Genomic DNA, 14718 nt, shown 5'->3' with positions numbered 1-14718 from the left:
ATCGGACGTAGTTTTGCCCAAAGGAACCAATCCATATGGATGATTTTTTTTAACTATAACTGTATACATAAGTACATATGTAGATATTTTTTTACAGTATAAATTCAGATTCACTGAATTTAATATAAACACTACTTTTTTTTCAACCCTTTGAATGCTGATTAACGCCGATAGGCGTTGAATTTTAAACATGTACAAAGTAAACAAGAATACTACCCGCTAAACCTTAACAGATAAGTACAAAGTAAACAAGAATACTACCCGCTAAGACTTAAGCATTAAAAAAAATGCATTGAACATGGGTCGTGTAATCCGTGTCATTAATTTTTCAACGTTTATAAAGATTCGTTTACACCGGAATTTCTGAATGTATAACCATAGCAGAATTTCCCGATGGAAATCCCTAACTGCTGAGTATTTTAGATTGTGGCTTGGCACTTAGATTGTGAGCATTACACTTTAACAACAATGAAGAAGATGGAACTAGTTTTGGAAAAATACATTTATAATAGACTTCTTTTGTTTATTTTATATTGTTGCAGGGGATATTAGATAGTCTAAACACGCCTTTACAAAACTCAAAATTCTCGGCGGTAGTTATCTAGTGTAGTGATCTGGGGTTTGTTTGGATAAGCTACAATTTTTATATCTGCTTTCTATTGGATTTCTAAATAATTCTAGTTGGAAATGTTGGCGATATTTCAGCGGAAAGGATGTCAGCACTCAAAGGGTTAATGTAAATACTACTAGGTTTTTTTTCGGGAAAAAATGATTTTTTTTTAATTATATTTGTTTTATATAATTTTGGTTAGTAATTTTAAATGCTTTTGGTCTATTATTATAATAAACTAGTATTGTGCCCGTTGATATTTTCAATGAGTGATTTTGAAAAAGAATTCATACATGAACCACACCGAGGCTATTGTCGCTAATTCGCATCGCCCTTTCTCACTCTATCCCCGCATGCTTCCCCGGCCGTCCGCGTACAGATGAGAATGTTCTTGCCAGTGCTCAAAGGCGCGATCTCCTGCATTCTTATAAACTTCTGATAATTGTTATATTATTTTTGTGAAAACTCCTTACTTGTCTATGAAAAAAAATACATACATATCTTCCGTTTATACATGCAAATAAACGTTCAGTATTTATAATGAATGGTTTATTGATTTAGTGAGTATTTTACATATATTTAACGGTAACTTTATTTATATGGTCAGATTTTTTGACGGTTGGACCAAATTACCAAATACTTACCATTTAATTTAAAATTTACTGACCAATTGTATCAAACAAATAACTGATCAAAAATTTTGTTGCCAATTTAAATTTACAAGCTAATAGCGATATATTATATGTATGTATAACCTAATTTGATAATTTTACTTTTATATTGTTTGAAATCTATGTAATATATCACCTTTGTCAGTGTAAAAAAATCTCAAAAATTAGTTCCACTGGGTTTTTTCTTTGACTTGTTCAATTATTTGTTTTCACGCAATCCTACTCAGTGTCGGAGGATATAAACATACTACATATATATTTTTTATATACATTTTCTCATCTGGATCAATTTCACGCTTTTCCGAATTTTCCTTTCGCAATTTGTTCGCCGTTACAGTGTACGGTTTCAATTGTCATTTGCAATACCTCGGATTGTGGACAATGTCGTTAAAAAAGCATTATACGCCTGTTATAATACATATTATCCGCGTGTAAATGAAAATTTATAAATAAGTAGATATTGTATCCACTTATATGACGTACATAAATGACGTTTAATCACTTGTGCACGTTTTGTATCTTCGGTTTCTCATTAGTGAAATTATGCTAATTTAATAAGTGAATGAGGGGAAAGTCGTCACGTTTCGCAAGAAAATAAACAGTCAACATGTTAAAAAAAATATGTGTAATTTTTTCATAGTTCACATTTTCTTTTTTATTATTAGCGATCTTTTATTTGCATATTGATTATGCAGTTTGTGGATTCTAAAATTTGAATTTGTACTGTTTTAAAATACAACCGGTTAAGTTAATTGTCGTACGCCTACATATTTAAACATAATTAATTTATTGACACACTTGCCGTTTCATTTTCGTTTACTTTTTTTCTCATATTATTATACCTTGTGCTAAATTTCGCAAATTTAACCCTTTTCTTACAAGACGGAATATCGATATTTATTTTTATTTCAATCGAACATATACACTCGCGTTTACAGATCGCTCCAAAGCGACGAGTGTATTATTACATATACAATACAATACAATTTAATACAAGTATTTTATACGATGCGAATTCATTCACTTCAACCACAGTGATATATGTATATCTATGTAGATTTTATTATAGAAATCGGCAAACTTCAAGACGCTGAATGACTTGTAACCAGCAGCGTGGCCTAGTGGTTTGAATTTGAATTTGCCAATTTTTCTGATTTTCATTGAAACAGTTCCTGTAAAAATTGGCATTCCCTTCCCAATTTCTCTCGTAAGCCTTGAGTTGTTCAGTGTCTCATGGTTCGTCGATTGTATACAAAAATGCTGCAAAAATTTCACCATAGATGTCTCTGTTGATGATTAATGTACAAGAATATTCGTACTGTATAAAATGCTTATAGATTATGTATTATATGTACATAGGTAATTTGATATATGTTTCTTAATCTGTATAATACACTCGTCGCTTTGGATGCAATCTGTTAGACGAGTGTACATGATTAATTGAATAATATAAAAATAAATTTGAGATTTGCGAGAGAGATTGTAAAGGAAATGCCAATTTACGGGTACCGCTTCAATGAAAATCAGAAAAATTGGCAAACTCTGAAAGGAAACGATCGACTTGGGGTCACAAAGCTACTAGTGGGAATCGAACCGTGACCATTCCGCTCGAAAGTATAATTTGCTAACCACTAGTCCACGCTGCTGGTTCGATACGTTCGAAATTAAATTTTTGATTGTTTAAATTTATCAAAAATTTACAATTTTAATGACGTCTAGGTGATTTCTGAATAATGTATCTGATTTTAGTCAGTATTATTCGATACACAATCGGCCAAGTGTCCATTCGGCCAAAAGTCCACGCATGGAAGGGGTTAGACATCTTGTAAAGACTACCGTTTGAGAAGCGTTGTATCTACCAAAGTTTACTTTATCTCCGTGAATTTTCCGGCGCAAGCAGTTTGAATAATTTGTATCCGTGTACCTTATCTTGTTGTTGCACCCATGTACGTTTAGTTTCAAAGTGAATAATATATATAAAAACGGACGTGATGTGTGTTTGTATGTGACAGACGCGTCGGCCAGTATGGAGATTTCAAAAAGATAAATTTTAGAATACCAGGAGTATACGTTATGCACAGGAGTATATGTTATGCACATATCAATTCCTTTCCGAAGCCACCCGTTGAAATCAACGGTAATTGGATTATTAGTCACATCACGATCGCCCAAAAGACAATTTTTGCCATGAAAATCGCGAATACGGAATATTTGGCACTCGAGTTCTCGTTAGTGTGATGGACTTTTCGGCTGCCAGATGTTCCATTATAGAGATTTTAGTGACTTATGAGCGAGCGCTTTGTGACCAACAATCACCGAACCGAAATCAACAGACACAACACTAGTAATAGTAATAATATATATAAAAACGGACTGGATGTGGGTATGTGACATACCCACATCCTACATAGATACAAAACCAATCAAAGACGAAGTGGGGGGGGCGGTAGAGCATCATACGACGTCAGGCCGAGCGACGGGTGACACACACACACACACACACACACACACACATTCATTCATTCATCATTTCGAACGGGCGAACGGCCTTAAATTACCTTACACTATATTTATATATAATATATAACTTATTTTAAGTCGTGTATCAATTCCTTTCCGAAGTCGTATATAAATATAGTGTAAGGTAATTTATAGGCGCGCGTGCGAATTAATGCGCCGTTCGCCCGTTCGAAATGATGAATGAATGTGTGTGTGTGTGTCACCCGTCGCTCGGCCTGACGTCAAATGACGCTCTACCGCCCCCCCCCCCCCCCCCCCCCCCACTTCGTCTTTGATTGGTTTTGTGTCTATGTAGGATGTGGGTATGTCACATACCTACATCCCGTCCGTTTTTATATATATTATATATAACTTTATTTTAAGTCGTGTATCAATTCCTTTCCGAAGTCACACATTGAAATCAACGGACACAACACTAGTCTATTATAGTCACTAACTCAATATGAGACTATATGAATAACGAGTGGGTTCAATCGATTTTCTCCGAAACGTATAATAATACATATAGTATTATAATACATTCGTTTATCCGTAAGCTAAATTATGGTTCGAACAACCTTGTCAAAAGGCTCGATGACTCGCAGAAATCAACAAAGCGTACGATAAGTTAACGATAGACTAACTATATGTATTATGTGTAGGTAAATACAAAGCATTGGCCGTTTGTTTTTTGTCACAAACGTAGGTATGTAAGTGAAGGTTTTCTTTTTGTTCACGATTTGTTTTTTTTTTGCTTTTTTCAGTTGTCCTTCTCGTCTAGTTCTGGTGGATGGGCTGGTGCCAGGTTGGGCGCTCTCCTGTCAATCGTCCTAGCTTCGGCCATCGTCCTGCTGATGCTGTGTGGAGCTGTGGCCTTCTACGGAGGTGGTTTCAACACGTTCGCCTTTATGGCTGCAGAAGTACGTCTATTTCTACTGAGTAATCCCTTTCAATTCTAATGCAATCGATTCCGCAAATTGCTAGCTCATAATTACTTTGATCGTTGTATTGAGCCATTAACGGCTCGTTGCACATTTCTGTAAGTAAAAAGGATTCAATCAACTCAAGCTTCACAGGACATTTATATAGTATAGCTAACAATTTATATAGACTACATATATGTATGTATATGGCTAGCAATTTTGTGTAGAGATTTATCCGTCGACAATTTTTATAGATCGGTTTCTCAAGGACAGTTCATAGTTGCCTTTTAAGTACTCAAAATACAATCAAACGATAAACCGAACATACTCACAATGAGTAAACGACAAGATTTAGTTGAAAGAATTTTTTGTTCAATAAAAACCAAGTCGAAAGATTTATTTCTTAAGGTCTGTCGTAGCGTCTCTTACTACGGCAAACATCGTAGCTAAAAACTACGAGAGACTAATTTGCCGATTAATGTCTTCCCGTATGAAAGTAAGTGTATATGCAGTAATACATCCTGGGGTTTCTGAGGATTTTCGGAAAGCTGTTGCTAAAAATCAAAAGTTTCAAATCGGAACATTGCGAAAATCTGATGTCAATTTTGTTAAAAATTAATACGAATATTTTTTTAATAATTTTAGACGATTGTAATTTTAAGTAATAGTTAAAATTCGCTAAATTCATAGCTGAGTACAATCTCATGTTTTATGTCAAAATATGACATTTTGACCTGATTATATTTATGAAGATTCGTTATTATTTCGACATTTTTTGTATTCAAAATAAATTTTGTATATACCCAAGGAAGCCCTTAACTACTTTTATTTTCAAAATAATTACGTGAAATGATGATTTTCTTAAAAGAACGCTTTCACTACAAAAATGGGCGTTGTGAGCGTGGCGCGCTTTGTATGGGAGTTTCTGGTAAAATAGCGACTTTGAATTCTCGCGAATCAGCCAAAACTTATCATAATCGATTCAGTTAAACTGCAATTGGTGAATATTAAGCTTTTCAGCACATTGAAAAGTTGCATTTGGTATAAATGCATGCTCCTATATAAATATAATGTGTCTATTTTTAATTGGGTTTTCTCATTGGTCCACATATTCTTAATTCACTAATGAAAATATTCGTTCAATGGGGGGGGGGGGGCATTAGATCCAGGGAGACATATGAAAAATTCGGCGATTTTTAAAATAAATCCATGTTGTCACTTTGTCGTCATTCTTCGATCTTTTCATTTGTCAATCTTTGATCTCTCTAACATTTCTACAGCAGAAAACAGAACTGATTTTTTAAGTGTACGCCGGTAGCATCTTCCTAGTCCTAGCGAAACAGTCGACTTTACAAAAAAATAAAGGACAAAGGGGCAATTTTAGAAAATAAATAAATTTAAAGGACAGAACAGTGAAAGAAAGGACTGGTCCTATTAAATAAAGGACGTATGATCACTGTAATTATACTGCATAAGAGGGCTACAGCCCGTAGCCCATATGGATGAACCGCAACTGGTAAACATACATACTACATATGTATGTAGATGGGAAACCCGTTGTTCCGAAATTGGGATAACACCACTGGATATATGCCTTAGAGAGTTCTACATTGTATCATTAAAATACAAGTCACTGTATAATATAGTCTACATTGAATCGTGTTCTAATAAATTGCGATTATCAACTAGCTGTTGTTCAAATTTCAATCTAGATACAGTAGCAACTGTTAAAGGACATTGAGGTCAAAGTTAGTCAATTTGTTCCAGTGACCGACTGATCCGAGATATGAGAATGTGTTAGATTCAGCGTTAGTAGCATTGACAGTGTCTGATGATATAACAGATCAGAGCAGGGCTCGTTCGCCTTGTCCGGTCGACTTCACGCGAAGGTAAATGGCAAGGCTGTGTGCACGTTGAGGAAGTGCGTCAGCTCTCTTTGGCCATACACAGGCTCTGGTGCGAAAGCCAAGGCCAATTTTCACAAGAAACCGGTATAGCGCATGCTGGGGACTAATCTGAGTCGCCGGCAGCTGTTTCGAGCACCAGAAACCCACACCAGAACCATATCATTAATGCCCTTTCTTTAAACAGTTATAATGATTGCGTTGGTGGTTGCTAGTGTTTCAATATTTACTTTGGTTCTTCGAGTATCGAGTTTGTGTTAGATAACCTACTTACATAGTTGTATAGGAATGTCACAAATGTGTGCTACGAATGGAGTGGATGGCTAAAATTGAGATAATTTATATAAAAAAATAATTTACGATCCTTAAGATTAGATACTGTGGTATTGTATTGAAAAATATAAGTATATTCTCAATTAGAGCAATTTGTATTTGAAATTAAATGAGAATAAAGTTGAATTTTACTATACTTAGTAAGAAAATAACATTTCATTAGATGAAAAAGTTTAATTAAATATAATCGATATGTGGATGTAGTTTCGTCTTATACATGGGTTCTTAATATGGGTTCCATGGGCCCCTAAAGACTATGTGGAATTAATTTAGGGGGTCCGTAGACATGCAACGGCAACAAATACTCGTCCAACAACCCGAAATAAGTTACATATATCAACAGCTGTAAAAGTTATTAACTTTATCAAAAGCACTTTTATTTTGAGGTGGGGTCTGTGGCTTTCATCTGCCTGCTGAAGGGGTCCATAGAACAATAAAGGTTGTGAACCCTGATCTGATAGAACCAACTCATTAATTTTTACAAATATTTTTTAAGAAACTTCTGTCAATCTTATGTAGTATGAAAATAACATTTCATTAGAAGAAAAAGTTTAATCAATCAAAATCAATATGTGGACTCTTTGGGGTTCCACAGATCCACAGTTCCAAAGAATCTGTGGAATTAATTTAGGGGGTCCGTAGACATGCAACGGCAACAAATACTCTTTCAACAACCTGATATGAGTTATATCAACACTTATAAAAGTTATTAACTTTATCAGAAGCACCTTTATTTTGAGGTGGGGTCCATGGCTTTCATCTAAATGTCGAAGGGGTCCATAGAACACGAAAGGTTAAGAACTCTGATCTGACAGAACCAACTCATTCATTTTTAAGAAACTATGTACTTTCAATTTCTTCCGAGTAACTCAAATTGAAATAACTTGTTTAATATATTATATTATATGCTACAAAAGAGTTGCTTCATAGATTTATATTTCGTATATTATTCATATTTTAAAGACATTCAATTATAATGTATCGTCTTTTTGTGAGGCGTTGATATTTTGTCTGCATTCTTTAGATTTAAATGTCAAAATATCAGGAGTGTTAAATTAAGTTTTTTTGTTTTCATTTTCTAACTTGTTTAATTGTGTTTTTTTTTTTTTTGTCAATATATATACATATATGTATATCACCATTTTAGCTATGAATATCGAATGTGATCTTGGGCTGATTATGCTGAATTTATTTTAAGACCAACGTCCTTGCGCTCTGACAATCAAATCATTGCTTGATGTTTGACCAACGTTGAATTGGATAATGAGTTTTGCCAAAAAAGTTAAATTGGTCCGTCTCCTAGTAATAGTTCTGTTTACTTCCTCGGGATGTGACCGTCAGAACGACATTACGCATAATCGTCGTTCCTCAATCAGACGAGACGAAAAAATTCCAGCTGTTTTATTGCTCGCACATACATATATTATATTTGAGTACTTATCGAATTTTTTTTTGCTAACAACCAGTACAAGTTTTTTTATGCTTAATATTAGTGTTTATAATAATAATATTCCTATTTATATTCAATTTTTATAGAAACGGATGTATGTATGTATAATACTTATGCGGCGCTACTTCGATGATATCATACAGACCATTAAGAGCGAACATATATATAATTCCCACAAAATAGCACATCTGATCAAATGTTTATATTATACATGATGCTTACTCTGTTTGTATTTCGATAACATTTTACAGTTTGAATGTGTCTTTTACAATGTACGTTTTGTTTTTCCAGTGCATACTGCTAAGTATCAGAACTTTGCATGTGATATTCCGATATGGTTTTCACGTTATGGACGCTCGCGACGATCCAGACTCCAGTGGGGCTGCGGCTTCGTCTCCCATGTCCGTCAATGCAACTCCGACTCGGGATCGCCGAACTCCGAAAGCCTACTACACCGAGCTCGCATTCGAGGTCGCCGCTCTCATCATAGACTTGCTCCATCATCTGCACATGCTTTTATGGAGCAACATATTCCTGTCGATGGCTTCGCTAGTCATATGTATGCAGCTTAGATATCTATTTCATGAGATTCAACGACGGGTTAAGAAACACCGTAACTACATCTGGGTGCTTAATCACATGGAGAGAACGTTAGTTATATTTTATTTCTCATATGCACGTATGAAATGTTATGTTTGTTTAATGCATTGTTTGTTTTTTTTTTAGGTATCCAATGGCGACAAATGAAGAATTGACTGCAAATTCTGACAATTGTGCTATATGTTGGGAAAAATTAGAGACGGCCAGAAAGTTGCCGTGTTCGCATCTATTCCACAAGTTAGTATAATGTAATATTGAAAATGTATTTCAATTCGAAACAATTGTAATTTGATGTATATATTTTTAGTTCTTGTTTGTCGTCGTGGTTGCAACAAGATACGTCTTGTCCGACATGCCGTCTACGACTTTCATTGTGGTTGCCGTCTTCGCCTACGAATTCAGTGCCTACTCATCCTCCTCCGAATCGACATCCCAACCACTTTTTCCATTTCGACGGTATATATCTTTCATTTGATTTCAATAAATCTTTCTGATAATGAATTTTAACATTGTAAAAATTGTTTTAGGCTCTCGTTACGTTTCGTGGCTTCCCAGCTTTTCTGTAGAGGTTACTCATATGATGAGAGCAGAGCTGCATGCGACAAATTCTCAAATGGATGCTATGGCCAGACAGGTACTACATACAATCTACTACATAAAAATGAATGTTTTGTATGCAAAATCTACATTTTTCAATATTTAAAGCGTACAGCCGAATAAAGATATACGTTGTATTTTACGATTTTACATGAAAGCCATATAACAAAATACTGTTACGTACACCGCCGAGTAAGTGCAATCAGATTAGGCCGAGTAGCATCCCAGAGACTGTGTGACCGTTATAATTGGTTTCAAGGATTATCTTTAGACTAAGTGCATGTATTGCTAAACAATGGCCACCGAATCGGCCGCTATTAGTCCTTTCTCAGAAGTGACCGATACCGTGGGACTGGGTGTCGTGGGAATACATATCCGGGTACATGCCTAAACAATAGGGAAGTAACTAGACGTCGAAGATGCCTTAAGCGACCGACCCGTTATAAGGCGGTACTTAGGCGATATCAAGACATTCTGGACGGAGCACTGCCAGTGTGTGTATCTCCTTAATCACCAATAAATGCTGTGACACGACTTTGACCTTTTACTTGGATCCTCCACCCACCCCTACGCAACAATACTAATGCACTCTTCAACTAACGATAAAACAGTAATGCTACTCGACTTGCGATCTATAATAATATAAATACTCACAACACACAACATTTATTTGTTTTATTTCAATCAATTATGCACATCCGTCTTAACAGATTCCTCCAAAGCGACGAGTGTGGTATACAGACTAAGAATCATTAACCACTTCATCGCCATAAGCGCACCGGTGCGCGTTCTATTGTAACGTGGGAACATGGGAGAGAGTATCCACTGTCTAAGTGAACAATAGAGACCCCGTATTAGGCTAACGGGACTCAGTAAGTGCCCGAACAAAGGATACGCTGGGGTTCTCACCAAACGGGGCTAGTGCGGGTAGACCTACGTGCCTAGACGATAGAAACGGATCGGAGATGCTATGCTGGGCAACTTGTCCTTTATAAGGAGGTACACATGGTAGATTCATTATTCTGGAGTGAGCGGTGTTGCTGTATCAGCGGCGACCCATTGTAAATCTTCACACAGTGAGCGACTTTGAGTGTATAAATTACAGTCGACGACGACCGGTCGCCCGTCGACCAGTCGACAGTGCGCAATAGGCCTTATATATATGTAGATTTAAATTCAAATATAATATGTAACAAACGTTTATACAATTCTGGTTATTTTTAATACATTTTTAATTTTCAGGTTCAACAATTGTTTCCTCACTTTCCACTCTCGGTTATACTCCTAGACCTTCAATCGACAAAATCGATGGAGGTGACCATTGAGAACATTCTCGACGGGCGACTTGTTCCGCCGCCGAGGTTCGTCTCAATGGATAACAATTCGAACGTGTCTGGAATCAGTTCAGCGTTGACAGCCTTGCACGTAATCCCAGGTATCCCGGTACTTCCGGCAATACTGCTGGCGCAAAACATGAACTCAAGACGTCCGCCGCCGTCTTCGCCGGATCTCATCACCCGTAGAATTTTACAGTTTTCGTTGCCGCTCGTTCCAGCCCAACCCGATCATTACCAAACGCATGCAATACCTCGAAACTTTGGAACACCGTCGTCGCATGAGAAGTCCGTTTATCTCAATCGAATTTGATTTATTTAATAGTTTTGAATGTTTATTTAAATTGTTGAATTCTGTTTTAGTGAGGATCATGTTCCGATACGCGGTAGATTTTCGAAATGTTCTCACGAACGCGAACGAATTCTTCGGAAGCGTAAAGAACAACTGCTCAACAGTGCGAGGAAGAAGTTCTTGGACAAACAAGCGAAATTGAAGAACAAGTCTAGCGACAACCGTTGCGGGGAGTCCAGCTCGTCGGCGCAGCGTCTTTTCAATACCGCTGCTAAAGATTTGAATACTTGAATATGAAGAATACTGTTGGAAGTATTTGTTCGATGCCAGATTGCTGGTCATTTAAAGGGTTAGCCGCTCTGCAGAAATGACTATTGCAAATATTTTTGATGTTTCTTATTTGAAGACTGCCAATGAATGTGTGATGATAATTTATTTTGTGCGTTTTAATATGTATAATCTTTCGAGAAGTCTTTGGCGAGTATACGACTGTTAATGCAATTTATCTTTTAAAATTGACACATATTGTAGAAAATGTGCATTTAATCTTTCCTATCTGTACATGCATGTTATTCTGTCGTGACCTCTACTAACTTTTGTATGATATTTTATTGACTGGAAAATCCTGACTTTAATAGATTATTTCCTGTCAATGGTGTTTGCTAAAATTACTGAAATTGTAGCATATAAAAACCTCCTTTGTGTCGTACTTATTGTAAAATAATTCATGTGTTGCTGAAAATTATTATAATGATTAGATTGTGCTCGTACTAATCATGTAAACATGGAATGTGAAAAATTTTAGTTTTGTAATTAGTAGATTGAGCAGCTTGTTATATGAGCCGCTATTTTCGAAAGTGGCGGAAGTCCAATTTTCAGTTCCAAAAACACTATTTCTGTTTGACTTAATTCACAAATTGTTATCACTCCTTCGAGTTCAATGTGTGTAGAATCTAGGAAAATCAGAATAAACGTATTACAGGCCACCAGTATTTTTAAATATTGTTAAACGCAAAACATTATATTTAATGTTTTGCTACATATAATTTGAATATTTCTCGAAATGAAAAAAGAAGGACTTATGCCACTTTCAAATATTATATAACGACTCATATGCTGAATGTGACTTATGACTGACCTGTGTAAATATTGCATTAATGATGTATGTATATGTATTTATGTGTGACGATACTTTCTGATGTACCAAAGTCAAATTTCTTACTTTGCCCAATACTAAGTAGTGTAAAAACTCTATTAATTAATGTGAACTAATGTTATGATTTTTTAATTAGAATTACATATGAATTCATTATTATTACGTGAAATGAATTGTTGACGAATTTGATTTTCTAAATTGTTCTATCAAATATTTTCTTTCACCTGTTACTTAGATCGTTAATGCCAAAGTATTATTGTAATGTATTGTTAGTAAAAATATTGTACGTTGAGGTGTAAATGTATCTGTCTGATAGAGGCTGTGACTCGGTCATAATGTTAGTCTTGTACCATACGAAGTTGTGTTTTTTGTTTATTATTAATTAATATAATTAATCTTAAGCCTTTGTAATAATATTGATTTTTCTTTCTAATCCTTATATGTATGTATGCGTGGACAGAGAATACTAGTTTTTATATGAAAAGTTAATGTGTCATGGAAAGCTGGAATAATGCGAGTTGAACTATCATTACTTAGGATTTGGCTTTTTTTTAGCTAATTCAACATTACAAACTATGATGTAGATACATTTCACGTAGACTAAGAAAATGTTTATTTTATTTTTTCAACTTCTGTGTAGTAAAAACAGTGTGTCCAATTAAATATTAAAATGTGTACATTAATAATAAAAAAAAAAAGTCAGTTCTTATGCAGAGCATGAATTATATTATAACTAATCATTAAAAAAATAAAATAAAAAAACTACAAAAAATTTAAATGTCATGTGTCGTTAATTGATGTGTAAATATTATTGTTTAAATTAAAAAGTCTCCTATACGATACTTGTATGTGTATTAAATAGTAAGTGTTGTGCTTTTCGTTTTTAAAATTCAACAAGTCATTTCACACAACATATAGAGTGAAATATATAAGTTCGATGGTTAAACAGTTCGAGTGATATTATTTTTAATGTTTATTTACTTGAGTAATGTTGGTGTTTTGCCATTTTCCTGTAGCGAAAAATATATATTGTTAAATGTGTCCACTTTTTTATTCCTCCTTGTTAATTTAATCAGCATTGTATGAAACACAACGGACATAACATTCTCTCTCCCTTACTTAATCATCTTGAAGAATGAATACTGGAGTTACTGAGCGAGTAGATACAGATATGCAGAATAGGAATAAGAAGGTAAAGAATGCTGTGAATGCAGTAGCAGGCTTCTCTTGAATGAATAACGAAAAATAGTAGTATAATAGATTCAAATAAATATGCAAATAATTGTATTGTAAATAAAACTATATTTTAAATATATAAAACCACTTAAATCAACAGTTTTCAATCAAATGCATGACATGCATACTGTTAAATTATCAGAATTTTCTTTTAAGATTTTTTAATATGACAATTCATTCAATAATTATTAAATATTATTATAGATACTCACTGAAAACCGTTAAATTAAATATGTAATTTTTATTTTAAAGAAAATCAACAATGAAAGCTTTGTGGAATTTTAGTACATACAAAATTGTGACATAAACAGCAGACATATATAACATTAACCTATGAAATTGACTACGACAATGTGTAGGATGATGTGAGCAAATATAAAGTCGGCGAATCCACGTTCTGGACTAATGCCGAGGAAGTGTACTTTATTCTCCGGGTTGACTTGTAATCTCAGGCATACTGAAAAAATAAGAGTAAAATAGTAAGTTGGCAGTACTGCAATCATGAACGAATAATTACAGGGGTATTGATAAGCGCGATTGAAGGTTATGTGTGCTTAGATAGATATATAGGTATTACCTGCTAGCACGAACGAGCTGACTGTGGAGATGAATCCGCTGAGGAAGGAGTTGAAAGGGAAAGTGCCGACGAGACAGCAATAGCCGAATTGTACAATGCCGGTGAGCAGCACATAAGCCAGGTAGGCGTCCACCACTTTCAGCTTGGCGGGCGTGCGCGACTTGTACTCCTGGCGCAGTTTACCCACAACGGATAGAAGCTGGCTCATTTTAACGGGTCTATCGACAGACAATGGACTACGAGTGTACGAGCTCGGTTGACAGCCGGCGTTGGTCGGCGTTGACAGCTCGGTAAAGAGACGTGGCCGCTTTGCCCTAGCAGTGTTCGCTACGACCATAATCCTATTTTTTTTTTGCGACAAAATTTTCTAAACTTTTAAAAAGTATAAGATGCTGAATCGCTTCATTCATTTTGGGGCCACTTTAGATACATCCCGCACCATTTTCAATATAGAGAAACCTAAATGATATGGACCAAAGTAATTACATACTTCTGAATACCGGCAAAAAATGGGGGGCAAAAAAAGTCTGAATTCC

At 35.2% G+C, this 14718-nt stretch overlaps 2 protein-coding genes across 2 annotated transcripts in view; one reads left to right on the top strand and one right to left on the bottom strand.

Moving 5' to 3' along the window:
- LOC143920502 (E3 ubiquitin-protein ligase AMFR-like) overlaps positions 1-13410 on the top strand; it is a 65579-nt gene extending 52169 nt beyond the window's left edge. Inside the window, exons 3-9 of the mRNA XM_077443383.1 lie at positions 4545-4700; positions 8682-9040; positions 9117-9227; positions 9298-9446; positions 9518-9624; positions 10830-11209; positions 11285-13410. Of these exons, the coding sequence (XP_077299509.1) occupies positions 4545-4700; positions 8682-9040; positions 9117-9227; positions 9298-9446; positions 9518-9624; positions 10830-11209; positions 11285-11504 (1482 nt within the window). The 3' untranslated portion in view covers positions 11505-13410. The remainder of the gene's footprint in view (positions 1-4544; positions 4701-8681; positions 9041-9116; positions 9228-9297; positions 9447-9517; positions 9625-10829; positions 11210-11284) is intronic.
- Positions 13318-14507, bottom strand: Dad1 (dolichyl-diphosphooligosaccharide--protein glycosyltransferase subunit). Its single transcript, XM_077443384.1, has 2 exons — positions 14183-14507; positions 13318-14062 (listed from the first exon to the last, which is right to left on the bottom strand). The coding sequence occupies exons 1-2, from the start codon at positions 14388-14390 to the stop codon at positions 13932-13934; spliced, it is 339 nt and encodes a 112-aa protein (XP_077299510.1). The 5' UTR covers positions 14391-14507; the 3' UTR covers positions 13318-13931.
- Positions 14508-14718: the final 211 nt, after the last annotated feature.

Source organism: Arctopsyche grandis, chromosome 12, assembly GCF_051622035.1.
Source record: "Arctopsyche grandis isolate Sample6627 chromosome 12, ASM5162203v2, whole genome shotgun sequence".
Classification (NCBI taxonomy): Eukaryota; Metazoa; Arthropoda; class Insecta; order Trichoptera; family Hydropsychidae; genus Arctopsyche; species Arctopsyche grandis.
This window is presented reverse-complemented; position numbering and strand designations above follow the sequence as displayed.

Excerpts from the sequence above, each read along its gene's own strand:
- Dad1 (XM_077443384.1), bottom strand. The coding sequence starts at position 14,390 with ATGAGCCAGCTTCTATCCGTTGTGGGTAAACTGCGCCAGGAGTACAAG. Across the intron at positions 14,063-14,182 it reads CAGCTCGTTCGTGCTAGCAG|TATGCCTGAGATTACAAGTC; the intron begins GTAATACCTATA and ends TTATTTTTTCAG.